The following is a 19,282-nucleotide window of genomic DNA, read 5'->3' on the forward strand; positions in this document are numbered from 1 at the left end:
ATGCTCAACGAATTAAGCCAGCCAGTCACCCCTCATCTAGTTCCCTTTTTATTTCTGCCCTTCTCAACTAGTTTCCTCTCTGCTCTTGCATTCTCTTATTAACTCATCCTTTATCTGTTTTAATCCATCTTTAAATTTTTTTACTGAAAGTACAAAACAGATGTTGCCTAATTTTACTATTACTTTGCTCAATATTTTTTTTTCAAAAGAAAATCATTCTTTGCCTCTTAAGCAGTCTTCTTGGTAGAATCATTTCATAGGCTCGCTCTTCCTTTTCTTTTCTTTCTTTCTTTCTTTCTTTCTTTCTTTCTTTTCTTTTTTGCTTTTAGGTTACTTATTGTTAGAAGTTAGAAGTTTTATTTAGGTCTGATATTTCTCTCATAATGAATAGATGACATTCTCTTTGATATTACTTTTTATTGGATGTTGGATGATATTAGTGTGCTTATCTCAGATCTCATCTTGAAGGATTTACTGTTTATTGGATAATCCAGCATCCTTCTGTCCTTTCTTTTCCTGTCTTTCCAGGGGCAGCTAGTGGTAGGAAAGCTTACTGCTGTGAGTTTTATTTCTGAACGCTTTTTTTTTAAAAGTAGGCTCCACACCCAGTGTGGAGCCCAACATGGGGCATGAACTCACAACCCTGAGATCAAGACCTGAGCCAGTATCAAGAGTCAGACACTTAACTGACTGAGCCGCCCAGGTGGCCCCTATTTCTGAGTACTTGGCTATCTTTTTATTTTTTAAGATTTATTTATTTATTTATGATAGAGGGGGGCCGGGCAGAGACACAGGCAGAGGGAGAAGCAGGCTCCATGCCTGGAGCCCGATGCGGGACTCGATCCAGGGACTCCAGGATCGTGCCCTGGGCCAAAGGCAGGCGCCAAACCGCTGAGCCACACAGGGATCCCTTGGCTATCTTTTTTAAAAAATGATTCATTTATTTAAAAGAGAGAGAAAGAACAAGAGAGAGTGGGGGGGAGGGGCAGTGGGGGAGAATCTTCAAGCAGACTCCTGCTGAGCACAGTGCCCATCTCAGAGCTGGATCTCACCATCCATGAGATCGTGATCTGAGTAGAAACCAAAAGTCTGATGCTTAACCAACTGAGCCACGCAGGCACCCCTGAGCACTTTACTATCTTGATTAATGGAACTGTTGCTCTTGGACAGCATTTTGTTGTCTGACTTCATTATGATGCTATGGTCTATAGGGGCAGGAGAGAACCAAGTCCCTCCTACTATCCCAGGCTCTCTGTCAGGTGGAACCTCTAGGTCCCTAAGCCTCCCCATAGAAGTCCCTCCATGTTACTGATCTCCAGTGTGCTAAGGAGGGACTAGGGACTATTATTACTAGTAGTAGTAGTAGTAGTAGTAGTAGTAGTAGTAGGAGTAGTAATTAGTGGTATATATACTTTTTGCCTATCAGCATTGCCTAGTGAATTAAAACAAAATACGGATGTGTATTTGTTCCTCAGCTGATATGCAGATAGGATTGAGAACTACCAGGCTAAATTGTTCCAGACGGCAAATTCATAACTTATTTGTCCTGTTCCCACCCTTACTTTTAGCCCCCACCTCTGTGGGCATCAGTCCTTCCCTTCCTTGAAGGGTTTGAGACCGTGCTCCTTTGCTTGAGGGCATGTTGTACCTAGTACCTCTCAGAGTCTTTCTGCTGTCTGGTCTTGTCCACCTGGTGCTGAGCAGAAACATCTTCATGTCTATGTCTTGTGTATGTCAAGCACAACCCTCCCTTCCAGCCTAGATGCAAATTTTGACCCATTTTTACTATACTCAGTCACTGCTATCAGGATTGGGGGTGGGACGTGGGAACCAGATGCTTTTGTTCACATTGCCATCTTCCCCTTAGTTCAGACTATCATGGCTGTGAGTGAGAAAATCGTACTGAGATGGGAGCTGTGTTCTGCTTTATGTCTGTTTGTGAACAGACGTGCTGTTTGTGATATTTCTTACATACATGTACTTTGTGTGCCTCAAAATCATATGCAGACACCTAGCAATTTTTGTCTCCGGTGTCCTTATGAAATCTTTAAAAGTTGTGAAGATAAAGGGGAGTACATGTGATAGGTCTTCAAGTTCTCTCTCATAACCATATTTTTACATTTTTCCAATTATAGCCAAGAATATTTTCTCCTGGCAAATTGCCTTATATTGCATGTGTGAGAGAGATTTAATATGCTGGGTAGTTTTGATTTTGAATAGAATAGTTAGTTGTCATTCTTACTTCTAGGATAGCAGAGACTCCCATGGGAGAAATGTAGTTTTCTAGGTAGTTATAAGAAGTTTCTCTCTGATAGACATTTAAACTTTTTCTCATTTGTGGAAAATGTACCAGCTTGTTGGGAAATTTGCTCTTCCTTGAAAATTAGCCATGGTATTCCTGGACACTCTGTGAGTTTTTTTTTTTTTTTTTCTCTGTGAGTTTTTTACTCATTAGTGACAAACCTCTTCTTTCTTTATGACTGCGTGAAGAAAATAGAACATTGAAGGAATAAATTTGACTGCAGGAGGTATGAAATGACTTTTTAAAAAAAACTCTAGTGGTTGAAATAAATCTACTCCTTGATTATTTTACTGCCTTTGTCCTTATCTGAATAGCTCTTGAAGTACTATCTGCTGTGAAGCAAACATCTTGCCTGGCCATCTCGTTTCTGTTCATCTTCTAGGTTGGAAACACCAACTCTGAGAGTTCTCACCCATGGTTTTTGACTTTTATTCACCTTTTCCTTATTTTCAGACTTTCTAGCTATTGACATGTTTACCTTCAGGACATTTAACCTATGGAGTCTCCAAGTACAAGAGATAGGATGAACTTTCTAAAAATCTTAAAGCTCTATTAGTTTATGGTGATTTTTAAATATGAATTATTTCATCTGATTCTCTCAATAACCCGTGAGGTAAGAAAAGCAAACCAGATTACTTGATTTCACAAAGAAGGACACTGAGGTTCGTAATGGTTAAGTGACTTGTTTAAGGTCATGCAATTAACAAGTCGTAAAGCCCAGACTTGAAGCCAAATGAGATGCTCTTGCATCTTAAACACCCGTTGGCTCTTGTAAGATGTCAGAGTTTCAATTGTACTTAGCCAAGATATGTTTTGCTAAGATATGCAACCTTTCTGTATGTTTTATCTTTTAGAAGATGATCTCCTAGAAGATTATGGAATTTTCAATATTTCAGTATTCAGTGAAGCTTGTTTGAAACTGAACAGGCACCCCCGGAAAGTTGGATCAGAACAAATGTATCAAGTAAGAAGATCTCTCATGTTATCTGTCAAAGTCTTGTGTCACTTAAAAATTTGAGTGCTCTCCAAGTGAGGATCCAAAGTATTTAAAAACACTAATGGAATGAACTTCTAGGCAGCTTGACTTTCATCTCTAGAGATGGATGTGTGGTGGATGGTCAGTGGGGGACTAAGTTGGAGGAAGGTATTCTAGAGAGTAACTTGCTATTAGTTTCCCTGTCTGATACTTCACATATGTGGATTATATTTTATTTAGTGCATTTTATAATGCACTATTGACTTATTTTGTCATCAACTTTACATTTGCTTCTAGATTTTTCAGAAACTCATTGCATGGCTACTTGTCCTCATTTAACAACTTCTTAAAAGTCACACATCTCAAGTAAAATTACTAGTAAATTCAGGCAGGAACTGAAATTCATCATTTTTTGTCACTTTTAGTGCCTAGCAAACATTTGGCAAAGTAGATTAAGCATTAAATTAAAGTTCATTCATTCATTAGCCATTTACCAAAAGAATATCGTGTATTAGGATGTGTAACTTTCAATTCCCACTAATATAAACACACAAGTAAATGACAATGTGGTATGAGTGCTTTAATGAAAGGTAAATAAATGGGGGATTGTGTATATGTCCAGGGAGGCTTTTTTGTTGTTTTTGTTTTTGTTTTAGCAAGAAGCAAGGACTTCTATATCATATAGAATCCTATATCATAGAGAATGAATAGGAATCAACCAGATAAAAGATGTGGGGTGATGGTAAAGAAGGGCCCTGTGGACAAGGAAAGGAGCATATTGAATATTAGGAAATGTGGTTCTCTGAGGGAAAAAGGAAGGATGGGAGAAGAGGAAGAGATGAGGCAAAAACCTAAGTAGTGACTAGATCGTGAAAAGCCCTGTAATTGTGAGTTTGCCTCTTATTTTGATATTTCTGTGGAGCCCCTGAAGGATTTTAAGCAGATGAGCAAAATATTCAAATTTTCATATTTAGAAGGAACACAGGAGCTAGAAACATGTTCCAGTACCCAAATAAAGTTAATATTAATATAAGATACAGATGATTATAAATAATGAGTATGGAAATAAATGGCCCTGGGACAGTTGGTTAGCTACTTGGTTAAGAAAATGATTCTTAGCATTTACACTAAAATGATTAAAGAGTTAAGCTGGAAAAAAAGTTTTAAATATGCTAAACAAAGATTTATTTGTTAAAAAAAAGATTTTTTTTTTTTAAATTTTTTTATTTATTTATGATAGTCACAGAGAGAGAGAGAGAGGCAGAGACACAGGCGGAGGGAGAAGCAGGCTCCATGCACCGGGAGCCTGATGTGGGATTCGATCCCGGGTCTCCAGGATCGCGCCCTGGGCCAAAGGCAGGCGCCAAACCACTGCGCCACCCAGGGATCCCAAAAAAAAGATTTTTAAAATATGTTAAATGATATTCATTTAAGTAAAAGATTAAAGAAAGATTTAAAAAGGATTTTAAAATTTTTTAAATATGTTAAACAAAGATTCATTTAAGTAACATGTAAAACACTTAACAAATTCATGGAAAACATTAACATTCAAGGCAGTTTGCAAAGGAGGAGATATATATGTATATATGTATATATATATATATATACATATATATATGGCCTAAACACATATGAACATGTTATACCTCACTGGTAAGAAAAAATTATATGACGAGATACCATGATTCTTCTATAAACATAGAGTACTGTTTTTTTAGAGAGTGCATGTGCGAGGTTGGGGGGAAGGGCAGAGGAGGAGAGAGAGAGAGAATCTTAGGCAGACTCTATGCATAGTATGGAGCCCAACGCAGGACTCGATCTCACCACCCTGAGATGGTGACCTGAGCCGAAATCAAGAGTCAGACACGTAACTGCCTGAGCCACCCAGGTGCCCCAAGCATAGAGTACTGTTACACAGGCTGCTGGCCACTTAAACTAGCAAGACTTTTGTGGAAGAGTTCTATCTTAGCCTCTATCAGTAAGTTTTTGGACATGGGCTGTCATTAACTAAGCAGGTGTATACAGAAAGGTTACCCTGTTCTCTGAAGCTTCGTTTATGGTAGGGGGAATTGGGAACAACTGAAACGTTCAACAGCAGACATCTGGCTAAATAAACAGTTAAACATAGATTGGAGAGAACCCCACACGGATGTGAAGTACGTTCTATATCACACTGAATAGTGTTTGCTACCGTTGGCCAATATTCCCATTGAAATGGTCTCTGTTTCTCCTATTATTTTGACCCCTCTCTGTCTCTGCTTCCTAGGGCTCCCTTCCTCTGCCTGTCCCTTAAATCTGATTACCCTCAGGTTGTGTGTTGCGCATTCTTTCGTCATTCTGTACCCTTCTCTGGGCCATCTTATCCAGTCTCTTTACTTCCTTCACTGTCTCCAAGCTGGTAAGTCCTAAATCTGTTTCTCCAGGCCTACCCTCTTCTATAAGCTCTCGGCCCCATACTCTCTGATTAACTTCTTGTGTTCTCTTTTGCACTGGGTCTTCACATATGTGACTCTCCTACCAGCAGCACCCTTCCTTCCCTTACCCTACTCTGTATATATATCTATTTGATAAAATGAATTAATGACAGAGAAAAAAACTTCACAATGTATTATTAAATAAAATGACTTTACTATAAAATCATGCATACAGGGTGATTTCCAGTTTGTAACCAGAAAGTTATTTTTTGTTTGTAGTCTAAATCACGTGGAGTTTAGCATGAGACTGAATTTGTAGAAATGCAGCCTGTGAGGTTTTAAAAACATTTTTATTATTTTTTAATTATTATTATTATTTTTAAAATATTTTATTTATTCATGAGAGATGGAGAGAGAGAGAGAGAGAGAGAGAGAGAGAGAGGCAGGCACAGACACAGGCAGAGGGAGAAGCAGGCTCCATTCCATGCTGTGAGCCCGATGCAGGACTCGATCCTGGGTCCCCAGGACCACACCCTGGGCTGAAGTGGCGCTAAACCGCTGAGCCACCTGGGCTGCCCCAAAATTTTTATTATTAATATTTTATTTATTTATTTATGAGAGACATACAGAGTGAGGCAGAAACACAAGCAGAGGGAAAAGCAGGCTCCCTGAAGTTGCCCAATGTGGGACTCGATCCTACGACCTTGTTTGGGATCACAACCTGAGCCAAAGGCAGATGCTCAACCATTGAGCCACCCAGGTGCCCCCAAAGAGATCTCCATTTTGCTTTAGATCTGCTAACCAACAGAAAATTTAATGCCCCATTTCTTTTAATCTCATGACAGTTTACAGTTCTGGGTCAAAGGTGGTATCTGAGTAATTTTTATCATGCCGCATCATTTAACTTCACAACGAGGGAACAAGCTCCAGTGGTGTGTTTAGACCTGTACCCGGCAACTGATTACACAGTGAATGTCACTCTCCTGGGATCTTCTGAGCACCACTCAGTGCAAATAATGATGGCAACCGCACCAGCAGGTGGGTGTATGTGTCTCTCTGTTTTGTCTCTCAGGACAAGTGAAGTACATGAATTGCACAATGTGGGGGAGCATAAAGAATGCTCATCCGGGAGTCAAGAGACTTGTGTTCTCATTCTAACGACTACCAACTTTTTTCTGGGCTTCAGGGTGCCTGAATCTAACTGCCTATCTCCTTCCCCACAAGAGTTCTGGTCATGGAGGGTATAGACCAAGGATGGAGTGTTTTATTCAGGGCTTCCTGATAGTGACGATTGAAAAATGCTCTAGCCCCAGCTTTAAGATAGCTGAGCCCCAAGGGTGGGCATTTTGGACAACTAGAACCAAGTTCCTGGAGATCAGTCAGTCATGTGAGCCACACTGTGCTGGCAGTGGTGAGAGAAAGAGGCCTTATGACTGGGCCACGTTTGAGCACATAACCCTGACATAGAGACCCAGGCACCTAATGAAGATCAGGCTTCCTAGAAAGGGCCTGAGGTCCTGTGAGCAAGCCAGATAGATGCCAAGCTGTGCCAACTCTACAGCTCTCTCTAGGAGAAAGGGACACAGGGTTTTGTCGTTGTTGTTCTTTAATCCATTGGATTTAACAGACAAATTTATGGGCAACTGGGTGGAGGGGTTGCCACCTTTAAAGAAAGGCAGTTGGATAGGTTGGGTCCTGCTCCTGTCTTCCTGATGCTTCTCTCCTATATTCACCATTGTTCTGGGAAAAGAAAAGCAGAATCATGTGATGGTTGCCCAACACTGTGAGCTTACGAAATGTCACTAAATTGTACACTCGAAAGTGGTTTATTTGATGTTGTGTGAACTTCACCTCCGTTTTTAAAAACAGCCAATGAATTAGCTATGTTCTTCTTGCTCCCGGGCCTCAGGTACCTTGTGACTGATCTTACATGACATAATACAAGTGAAATGTTTAGAATGGTTCCCAGCACATAATAATGATGACAATAATAGCTCTGTTTATCAAGTACTAATCAAGTGCCAGGCACGGTTTAAAGTGCCCTCCTTGGGTTAGTATCCGAAATACATAAAGAACCTATAAAACGCAACACCCAAACCCCAAACAATCCAATTAAAAATGACAGAAGAAAAAAAAATGACAGAAGACACAAACAGACATTTTTCCAAAGAAGACATACAGATGGCCAACAGACACATGGAAGGAGGCTCAACATCATTCATCATCAGGGAGATGCAAATCAGAACCACAATGAGATACCACCTCATACTGTCAGAATGGCTAAAACCAACAACACAAAAAACAAGTGTTGGAGAGGATGTAGAGAAAGGGGAACCTTCTTGCACTGTTGGTGGGAATACAAACTAGTGCAGCCAGTTTGGAAAACAGCCTGGAAGTCCTCACAAAGTTAAAAATGGAACTACCCTACAATCCAGAAATTGCACTACTAGGTATTTACCCCAAGAATACAGAAACCCTAATTCAAAGGGATTACATGGACCCTGATGTTTTTTAGCATTATTTACAATAGTCAAATTATGAAAGTAGCCCAAGTGTCCATCGATTTGAGGAATAGATAAGATATGGCATATATATATATGACGGGGTACCCCCAGCTGAAACTAATATTATACTGTATGTTAACTAACTGGAATTCAAATAAACTTTAAAAAAGAAAAAAAAATTGGAGTGAGCAAGAAACAAAACAAAAGGGATGCCTGGGTGGCTCAGTGGTTAGGTGTCTGCCTTCAGCTCAGGGCATGATCCTGGAGTCCTGGGATCGGGTCCTGCATCAGGCTCCCTGCGAGGAGCCTGCCCCTCCCTCTGCCTCACTGTGTCTCTGCCTTTCTTTCTGTGCCTCTCATGAATAAAATAAAATCTTTAAAACAAAACAAAAAACACGGCAAAAAACACAACAGTGTGTCCTCTTTGAATCAACTCAAACCTACCAAACCTTCTGAGGAAGGCGTTGTCATTATTACCATTTTATAGACAAAGATCATGAGGCACAGAGAAATTAAACAGTTTGCCTAGGATCACACACACCTAGTGATTTAAACACAGGCTGATTTGATCCCAGCTCCACGGCCCTCATTCTTAATGTACTTCTGCTGCTTCTCACTAGTTAGTTATTCAAAAGAAAGAAGCAAAATTATGTTCTCAGAATCCAGTGCATAATCTGTCCAGACCCACCTTGCTTTTGTCAACCTTGCACCCTGAGCAAAAAAGCCAAATGCCATGGATGCATAAATGCATGTTTATTTCTTTCCTACTCTGTGTCAAGCAGGGTTTGATAGCTGACATTGTGGCAGCAATAAAATAGTCCCAGCTGTCATGGAGTTGGAAGTTGTTGGGGGGGTCATGGTGGAGAGAGTTAAACAAGTAAGAAAATAAATCACATCTTAGGTGGGGAATAAAGCAAGGCAAAATGGGGTGACAATTGACGGTCAGGCAAGGGCTTTATTTTATATATATATTTATTACATATAAATATATATGTATTTTTATATTTATTTATTTTTATTAAAATTCATTTAATTAACATATAGTATATTATTAGTTTCAGAGGTGGAATTTAGTGATTCATCAGTTGCATATAACACCCAGTGCTTATCACATCACGTGCCCTCCTTAATGCCCATCACCCAGTTGCCCCATCCCACCACTCATCTTCCCTCCAGTAACCCTTAGTTTTCTATAGTTAAGAGTCTCTTACATTTTGTCTCCCTTCTGATTTCTTTGTTTTCATGTACTTTTATTTTTTTACTTTTTATTCTTTATTATTTAAAAAATATTTTATTGAAATCAATTTGCCAACATATAGTATAACACTCAGTGCTCATCTCACCATGTGCCCTCCTTAATGCCCATTACCCAGTTACTCCATCCCCCATCCACCTCCCCTTCCACAACCCTTTGTTTCCCAGAGTTAGGAATCTCTCATGGTTTGTCTTCCTCTCTAATTTTTTCCCACTCAGTTCCCCTCCTTTCCCTTATAGTTCCTTTCCCTATTTCACATATGGGTGAAACCATATGATTATCCTTCTCCGATTGACTTTTTTCACTCAGCATAATACCCTCCAGTTCCATCCACGTCAAAGCAAATGGTGGGTGTTTGTCCTTTCTGGTGGCTGAGTAATATTCCATTATATACACACCACATCTTTATCCATTCGTTTGTCAAAGGACATCATGGCTTCTTCCCACAGTTTGGCTATTGTGGACATTGCTGTCATGAATTGGAGCATAAGTGTCCTGTCATGTCACTACCTCTGTATCTTTGGGGGTAAATACCCAGTAGTGTAATTGCTGGGTCATAGGGTAGCTCTATTTTTAACCTCTTAAGGAACCTCCACACTGTTTTCCAGAGTGGCTGCACCAGCTTGCATTCCCACCAACAGTGCAAGAGGGTTCCCCTTTCTCCACATCCTCTCCAACATTTGTTGTTTCCTGTCTTGTTAATTTTCCCCATTCTCACTGGTGTGAGGTGGCATCTCTTTGTGGTTTTGATTTGTATTTCCCTGATGGCAAGTGATGCGGAGCATTTTTTCATGTGTCTGTTGACCATGTGTATGGTGTCTTTGGAGAAATGTCTGTTCACGTCTTCTGCCCATTTAATGACTGGATTGTTTGTTTCTTGGGTGTTGGGTTTGATAAGTTCTTTATAGATCTTGGATACTAGCCCTTTATCTGATATGTCATTTGCAAATATCTTCTCCCATTCTGTAGGTTGTCTTTTACTCTTGTCAACTGTTTCCTTTGTTGTGCAGAAGCTTTCTATCTTGATAAAGTCCCAGTAGTTCATTTTTGATTTTGCTTCCTTTGCCTTCATAGATGTGTCTTACAAGAAGTTGCTGTGATCAAGTTCAAAAAGGTTGTTGCCTGTGTTTTCCTCTAACATTTTGATGGCTTCTTGTCTCATATTTAGATCTTACAATCATTTTGAGTTTATCTTTGTGTCTGGTGTAAGAGAATGGTCCAGTTTCATTCTTCTGCATGTGGCTGTCTAATTTTCCCAACACCATTTATTGAAGACTTTTTTCCAGCGGATATTCTTTCCTGCTTTGTCAAAGATGACCATATAGAGTTGAGAATCCATTTCTGGGTTCTCCATTCTGTTCCATTGATCTATGCGTCTGTTTTTGTGCCAGTACCATATTGTCTTGATGATCACAAGTTTATAATACAGCTTGAAGTCAGGAATTATGATGCCACAGCTTTGTTTTTCTTTTTCAACATTCCTCTGGATATGTGGGGTCTTTTCTAGTTCCATACAAATCTTAGGATTATTTGTTCCAACTCTGTGAAGAAAGTCCATGGTATTTTGATAGGGATTGCATTGAATGTGTAAATTGATCTGGGTAGCTAGACATTTTCACAATATTTATTCTTCCAATCCATGAGCATGGAATGTTTTTCCATCTCTTTGTGTCTTCCTTGATTTCTTTCATAAGTGTCCTGTAGTTTTTAGAGTACAGATACTTTACCCCTTTGGTTAGATTTATTCCTAAGTATCTTATGGTTTTGGGTGCAATTGTAAATGGGGTTGATTCCTTGATTTCTCTTTCTTCAGCCTCATTGTTAGTGTATAGAAATACAGCTGATTCCTGTGCATTGATTTTTGGATCCTGCCACAATGCTGAATTCCTGTATGAGTTCTGGCAATTTTGGGGTGGAGTGTTTTGGGTTTTCCCTATACAGTATCATGTCATCTGCAAAGAGGGAGAGCTTGACTTCTTCTTTGTCAATTTGAATGCCTTTTATTTCTTTTTGTTATCTGATTAGTGAGGCTAGGGATTCTAGTACTATGTTGAACAAAAGTGGTGAGAGTGGGCATCCCTGTCATGCTTCTGATCTTAGGGGAAAAGCTCTCAGTTTTTCCCCAGTGAGGATGATATTCACTGTGGGCTTTTCATAGCTGGCTTTTATGGTACTGAGATAGGTTCCCTCTATCCTTACACTTTGAAGAGTTTTCATCAGGATTGGATGCTGTATTTTGTCTAATGCTTTCTCTGCATCTGTTGAGAGGATCATATGGTTCTTGTCTTTTCTTTTATTGATGTGATCCATCATGTCGATTGTTTTATGAATGTTGAACCACTCTTGCATCCCAGGGATAAATCCCATTTGGTCATGGTGAATAATCTTCTTAATGTATTATTGGATCTTATTGGCTAGTTATCTTGTTGAGAATTTTTGCATCCATGTTCATCAGGGATATCAGTAATTTTCCTTTTTGGTGGGGCCTTTGGTTTTGGGATCAAGGTAATGCTGGCCTCACAGAGTTTGGATGTATTCCTTCCATTTTTATCCTTTGAAACAGCTTTAGTAGAATAAGTATTATTTCTTCTCTAAATGTTTGGTAGAATTCCCCTGGGAAGCCATTTGGCCCTGGACTTTTGTTTGTTGGGAGGTTTTTGAGGACTGCTTCAATTTCCTTGCTGGTTATTGGCCTGTTCAGGTTTTCTATTTCTTTCTGTTTGGTTTTGGTATTTTGTAGGTTTCCAGGAATGCATCCATTTCTTCCAGATTGCCTAATTTGTTGGCATATGGTTGCTCATAATATGTTTTTATTTTTTATTTTTAATTTTTTTGAAGATTTTATTTATTCATGAGAGACACAGAGACAGAGACAGAGACAGAGACACAGAAGCAGGTTCCTCGCAGGGAGCCTGATGCAGAACTCTATCCCTGGATCTGGGATCACATCCTGAGCTGAAGCCAGACGCTCAACTGCTGAGTTACCCAGGCGTCCCTCATAATTTGTTTTTGAAATTGTTTGTATTTCCTTGGTATTGGTTGTAATCTCTCTTTTCTCATGATTTTATTAATTTGAGTCATTTTTCTTTTTAATAAGTCTGGATAGGGATTTATCTGTCTTATTAATTTTTTCAAAGAACCAGCTCCTGGTTTCGTTGATCTGTTCCACAGTTCTTCTGGTCTCTATTTCATTGAGTTGTGCTCTAATCTTTATTATTTCTCTTCTGCTGCTTGGCTTAGGCTTTATTTGCTGTTCTTTCTCCAATTCCTTTAGATGTAAGGTTAGCTTGTATATTTGAGATTTTTCCAATTTTTTGAGAGAGGCTTGTGTTGAGATGTAGTTCCCTCTTAGGGCTGCCTTTGCTGTATCCCAAAGATTTTGAACAGTGTGGTTTCATTTTCATTTATTTATTTTGTTATTTGCCATGAATCTTTTTAATTATTCTCTAATTTCCTGGTTGACCCATTCATCTTTTCATAGGATGCTCTTTAACCTCCAAGTGTTTGAGTTCCTTCCAAATTTCTTCTTGTGATTGAGTTCTAGTTTCAAAGCATTGTGGTCTGAAAATATGCGGGGGATAATCCTGTCTTTGGTATCAGTTGAGACCTGATTTGTGACCCAGTGTGTGGTCTATTCTGGAAGAAGTTCTGTGTGCACTTGAGAAGAATGTGTATTCAGTTGCATAAGGATAGAATGTTCTGTATATATCTGTGAAATCTATTTGGTCCAGTGTGTCATTCAAGGCCCTTGTTTCTTTGGTAATCTGCTTAGAAGATCTGCCCTTTGCTGAGAGTGCCATATTGAAGTCTCCTATTAATGTATACAATCTATGTATCTCTTTGATTATTTTTTTCTTTGATTATTAATTGATTGATATAATTGGCTGCTCCCACATAAACAAATATTCATAATTGAATACTTATTCAATTAAAATATTCATAAATATTCATAATTGTTAGATATTCTTGTTGGATAAACCCTTTAAGTATGATATAGTGTCCCTCTTCATCTCTTATTACAGTCTTTGGTTTAAAATCTAATTTGTCGGATATGAGGATTGCTACCCCAGCTTTCTTTTGAGGACCATTTGCATGGTAAATGGTTCCCCAACCCCTTATTTTCAGTCTGAAAGGGTCCTTAGGTCTAAAATGAGTCTGTTATAGACAGCATATCGGTGGGTCTTGCTTTTTTACCCAGTCTGATACCCTTTGTCTTTTGATTGGATCATTTAGCCCATTCACATTCAGAGTAACTATTGAAAGATAGGAATTTAGTGTCATACATAGTATTACCTATACAGTCTCCATTTCTGCAGATTGTTTCTTTGGACTCCCTCTTCACTTACAGGGTCCCCCTTAATGTGTTTTGCAGAACTGGTTTGGTGGTCACATAGTCTTTCAGTTTCTATCTATCCTGGAAGCTCTTTATCTCTCCTTCTATGCTGAATGACAGCCTTGCTGGATGAACTTTTCTTGGCTGCATGTTTTTCTTGTTTAGTACTCTGAATATATCATTCCATTCATTTCTGGCCTGCCAGGTCTCTGTGGATAGGTCTGCTGTTAATCTGATATTTCTCCCCATATAAGTTAGGAATCTCTTGTCTTGAGCTGCTTTTAGGATTTTCTCTTTATCTCTGAAATTTGCAAGCTTCACTATATTATTATTATTTTTTAAAAATATTTTATTTATTTATTTATGAGAGAGAGAGAGAGAGAGAGAGAGAGAGAGGCAGAGACACAAGCAGAGGGAGAAGCAGGCTCCATGCAGGGAGCCTGACATGGGACTTGACCCCGGGTCTCCAGGATCACACCATGGGCTAAAGGCGGCGCTAAACTGCTGAGCCACTGGGGCTGCCTGCAAGCTTCACTATTATATGTCAGGGTGTTGATTGTTTTTTGTTGATTTTGGGGGGCTATTGTCTCTATCTCATGGATATGAATGCCTGTTTCCTTCCCCAGAGTAGGGAAGTTCTCAGCTATGATTTGTTCAAATATATTTTCTGGTCCATTCTCTCTCCATACCCTCTGGAATCCCAATAAGACAAATATTATTCTTTCTCAAACTATCACTTAATTCCCAGAGTCTCTCCTCATGGGCTCTTGTTTTTCTCTTTTTCCTCAGCTACCTTCCTTTCCATCAACTTGTCTTCTATGTCACTCACTCTCTCTTCTGCTTCATTAACCCTTGCAGTTAGCATATCCAGTTTAGACTGCATCTCGGTTAAAATATTTTTAATTTTGGCCTGATTAGATCTCAATTCTGCAGTAAAAGAATCTCTAGAGTCTTTTATGCTTTTTTTCAAGAGCCACCAATAATTTTATAATCGTACCCCTGACTTGTATCTTTGACATCTTACTTAAATCTGTATCCATTAGATCTGTGGCAGAGCATTACTTCTGGTTCTTCTTCTTTTTTTTTTTTTTTTTTGGTAAATTCTGCCTTCTAGCCATTTTGCCCAGTGCAGAATGGCTTTGTGTGAGCAGAGTCAAAAATATCAACCACGACCTAAGTAAAATATACCCTAGACAATTCCGAAGAGGTCAGGGACCAGAAAATAAAAGAAAAAGAAAAAGACCACAAAAGTGAAAAACAAATTTTAAAAACAGTAAAAATTTTTAAAAGTGGTGGGGGATAGAGAATATAGTCTCACAGAGTAGACTAAGATGTTGATCCTCTTGGTTCACCTCTTGTATTTTGGTCTGTATGTTGGAAAGTGCTAAATTCCAAATTTATATAAACAAGGAAAACTTATATAGAGAAACAATAGCAACAACAACAACAACAAAAACCCACGAAGACAAAAGAGGCAGGCAGAATGGGAAGGAAGAGAGAATATAATCTCACAGAGTGGACCAACATGGTGCTCCACTTGGTTCTGAATGTATTTTGGTTCATATGTTAGAAGGTACTAAATTTCAAAATTACAAAAACAAAATAAAACAAAGAACAAAAAACCCTCCAAAACTTATATATCTACAAAAATTAAATTGAATACACCGAGAGGAAGCAAAAAATGAATATATTTATGACATGTAATTGTCATTTTAGTCTGTCCTCAAAAATAGTCCGTTTGTTCTTCTGTTTGATGGTTTTGAGTCACTTTCCCTGAATTAGTAAATATCCCTATTTTTTCTAGGTCCTTTAGAGTAGTTACATTTGGATGTATTTCCTTTTCCTTATATTTTTCTCACTGGACAAATAGGATTTCAAAATTTCTTCTCCTTGGTATGATTCCCCTCACTTCATTTCATTCTCTCCTAAACTTGTCCAATGTGCAGCTCCCAGAAAGCAAGAATCTGCATCATTTTTGGGGCAGTGATCTACAATATGTGAACTCTACCCACTAGGAAATGTGACCTAAGAAATGGTAGTCTCCTTCCAGTCAGATTATATATTTACTGTTCCTTCCTTGAGGATTAGTGAGTAGGCAGTAGAGAGAGGCCACAATTGTGTTTTCCTTTGTGGAAATGGGAAGACAGGTAAATAGCAACCTTTAACACACTTGAGCAAGGTTAATTAGCCTCTGCAGTGTTAGGGGGTTGAACAGGAAAGTTCTATTATAGTTCTAGGAGTCTATATTAGGAAAGCAATTTTAGGTTCCTTCAAACGCATTTATTTCAACATCGAAATTTCTTGACCAATATATTTACCATCATTATTTCATCTATCCAATTTTGTATTCTTATTGATAAATGCAACTTATTCATATAGTAAGAGTTTCACTATTTATGTGAAATATTTTGTCTTCATTAATAGTTTCTTTTAATTTTGTTTAGGGTATTTTTGACATATAAAAGTTTAAGATATTATGCAGTCAATACTATTGATCTTTTCCTTTGTGATTTTACATTACTATGAAATATAGGATTTTTTTTGTTTTTTAAAAACAAAAGAGTATTTATTTCAAAAAAAATTCTATAAATTTTTTTAAAAACAAAAGAGTATTTATTTATATCCCATCTTTTTTTTTTCTAGGAAAAACTTTAAGTGACCTGCATGGGTATAGAAAATAAAATAGGAAAAAAAAAAAAAAGAAAAGAAAATAGGTTAGATATGTGAGCTGAAGAAGAACAAAAACAAAGTCAGGGATGTTAAAAAAAAAAAAAGATGTAGAAGTAAGGTTAAGAATAATCCAATTCTTATTACTTACTTATTTTTTTTATCAGTGGCTCACAAATTTGGGTTTAGTTTTTGACCCGTCTAGGCATCATTACATTGTACTTATTTTTTTTTAAGATTTATTTATTTGAGAGAGAGCATGTGTGTGAGAGCATGGGGAGAGAGTCAGAGGGAGAGACTCTCAAGCCGACTCCCTGCTGAGCAGGGAGCTGGATGTGGGTCTCAATCCCAGGACCCTAGGATCATGACCTGAGCCAAAGGTGGATGCTTTAACTGACTGAGCCACTCAGATGCCCTATATTGTCTTTAATGTTACAACAAAGCAGTTCTTTCCAGGGGAAGTACAATTTTTTTTTCCCCACAGTGTGGTTAGATAGGAATTTTTTTATTCCAGGGGTGTTTCATAGAGAGTACAATGTATGAGCAGCATTTTACGAGAATTTTATGTGGCTGTTTCTTTTATTGCCCCTCAGTGTGACTTATTGCATTATAGGAAAGCACAATTCAGTGTACGGTAGACAAGGAAAGATGCTTTAAAAATACCTGTACTCTGCTGATTGGGCTTGATTCAGGGTTAGATTATTTGGAGGAATGACTGGAGTCCATGTTTCCTAAATACTGTTTCTCTCAACCCAGATATGTTAAGTGGTATATGTCACTGAGCTTGAGATTATCCTCTCTCACCAGTACCCAGGGAGCAGCTGTTCTGGGTTGAATACAAGGACTTGTGCCTTAATAGAAGGCTGCCCACCTCTGTTAGAAGGTTGAGCCTGTGGATCTAAACCAAGGAAATTGTTTGAATTTGCCCTGCACAGTTGAATGAGTGATTGAACCCCACCCCCGCCCTGAATTTCTCTCCATATAATATGATCACATACTTTTAGCAAGCAAATTTCATGACAGTTATAACCAGATACCAAATCTTCTTAAGAAAAATTTCAACAAAGCAACAGTAAAACTCTCAACTTTGAGCAGTGTTATATCTTCTTGTTCCTTCTAAGATCAACTGTTTGCCAGGTGTACATCAAGGACAACTAAAGGATAATAAAATGATACCACTGTTTATAGAAAAGTTATAAAAATAGTGACTTTGTTTTCAAAATAGTTGATTCTTAGCCATTTTTTCTGACACTGTTTCCCTTGCAAAGTCAACTGTCTACTTAGACTGCTCCTAATTAGAGTTTTAAAAATCCTGTCATTTATGAATATGAGATTTCTAATTTCTTTGTTAATCTTTAGCAGAGGATTATGTGCATTTACTTCTAAAATAGTGTTGGTACATTTTTTTTTTTTAATCAAAAGAAAAGGGAAACAGAGTAGTCGTCCTTCTGTTGCCTGGTAGAAAACTGACTGTTAAGGTGGTTTATGATGCAAGTTTTCTGGCAGCAGCATAATTTGAGATCTGTGTTGACCTTATAAAACTCCTCCTCCTAACTGATTCCTGTTTACAGAAATGAAGTCCAAAGAAAAGATAGTAAAGACAGTAAAAAAATTTAACATTGTGCCTGATAGTTTCCTACAAAATGATAAATATTATAACAGTATTCTGTGGTGGAAGAGTTACATCTGAAGTCTTTCTGCTTCTTTTATAAACCATCAGCCTGAGAAACTCATACTTGGGGTTGGTCAAGCCAAAAAAAAGACATTTATTTTTCATGGAATATCTGAGCATTTGCAATATGCTAAAAATGGGGGGTGGAGGAGCAGTAAATGGTTGTTTCTTTTTAAGATAACGTAATGATATTGTAGATCCAGGGAGGTAATATTGTGCTTGTGGGGTAAATAAATATGAATAAGTTATTTAGAATTGGACCTTAAATGGGTTTGGAGGCAGTAGATTCATCTTATTCTTTTCAGGACTACCCCATATTCTAGTCATGTGTACCCAAAGAGACAAAGGTCACCAACCTTTTTTCTATAAAGAGTCAGAGAGTAGCTATTTTAGGATCCCCTAACTCCTTAGTCAAAAATGTCCATTAACATGTGCAAAGGAAAACTAGCTACAGTATATTCTTTTTTATTTCATTCCCTTGTATCTTTAAAATTTTGATATTTCAAATTTCTCTCTCTCATATTCCACTTCTCCCCCATTCTCTCTCTCTCTTCCTGAAATACATCCCACTTGGCTATGGGGTATTTGTTTCTTCTATGGTTTTGGGTTCTGTTCACTAATATTTTCTTTCATATTTTGTATTAATATTCATAAATGATATTGGTTTATAGTTTTCTATTTTGTATCATCTTTATCAGGCTTAGGCATTAATATTTTCCTTGTTTTATAAAAATAATCTGAAAGGTTTCCTTCATCATTAAGTGCTTCATTATCTGAAAGGTTTCATTCATTATTATAATTCACATAGCATTTGGACTATCTGGTCTCCAGCAGTGAGGTAGAATTTCCTCACAAAACACCCTGGGCAGGCAGCTTTTCCGCAGGGTAGTTCCTTGGTAACTTTTTAACCACCCCCCTTTTTCTCCCCATGGACAATGGTCTGTTGAAACTTTTTATGTTTAATGGGGTCAATTTTAGCAAGCTTTTTCCTTGGAATTACACATTTTCTCTGTGTTTTCAAATTTATCTACAGAGTGGTCTGCAGAGTACATTTCTTTAGCTTTTTGAATTTTCCTCTATTTCAATGATTATTTCTCCCTTTATTTGTATTTTCTTCCTTTCTCCCAGATTAAGTTAGCCAGCAGTTCATCTGTTTTAT

General features: G+C 38.0%; 1 protein-coding gene across 1 annotated transcript in view; it reads left to right on the forward strand.

Moving 5' to 3' along the window:
- Window positions 1–19,282, forward strand: part of SUSD1 (sushi domain containing 1) — a 129,031-nt gene that overhangs the window by 62,173 nt on the left and 47,576 nt on the right. Inside the window, exons 9-10 of the mRNA XM_041762146.1 lie at window positions 3,157–3,266; window positions 6,538–6,730. Of these exons, the coding sequence (XP_041618080.1) occupies window positions 3,157–3,266; window positions 6,538–6,730 (303 nt within the window). The remainder of the gene's footprint in view (window positions 1–3,156; window positions 3,267–6,537; window positions 6,731–19,282) is intronic.

This window comes from Vulpes lagopus, chromosome 7, assembly GCF_018345385.1.
Source record: "Vulpes lagopus strain Blue_001 chromosome 7, ASM1834538v1, whole genome shotgun sequence".
Classification (NCBI taxonomy): Eukaryota; Metazoa; Chordata; class Mammalia; order Carnivora; family Canidae; genus Vulpes; species Vulpes lagopus.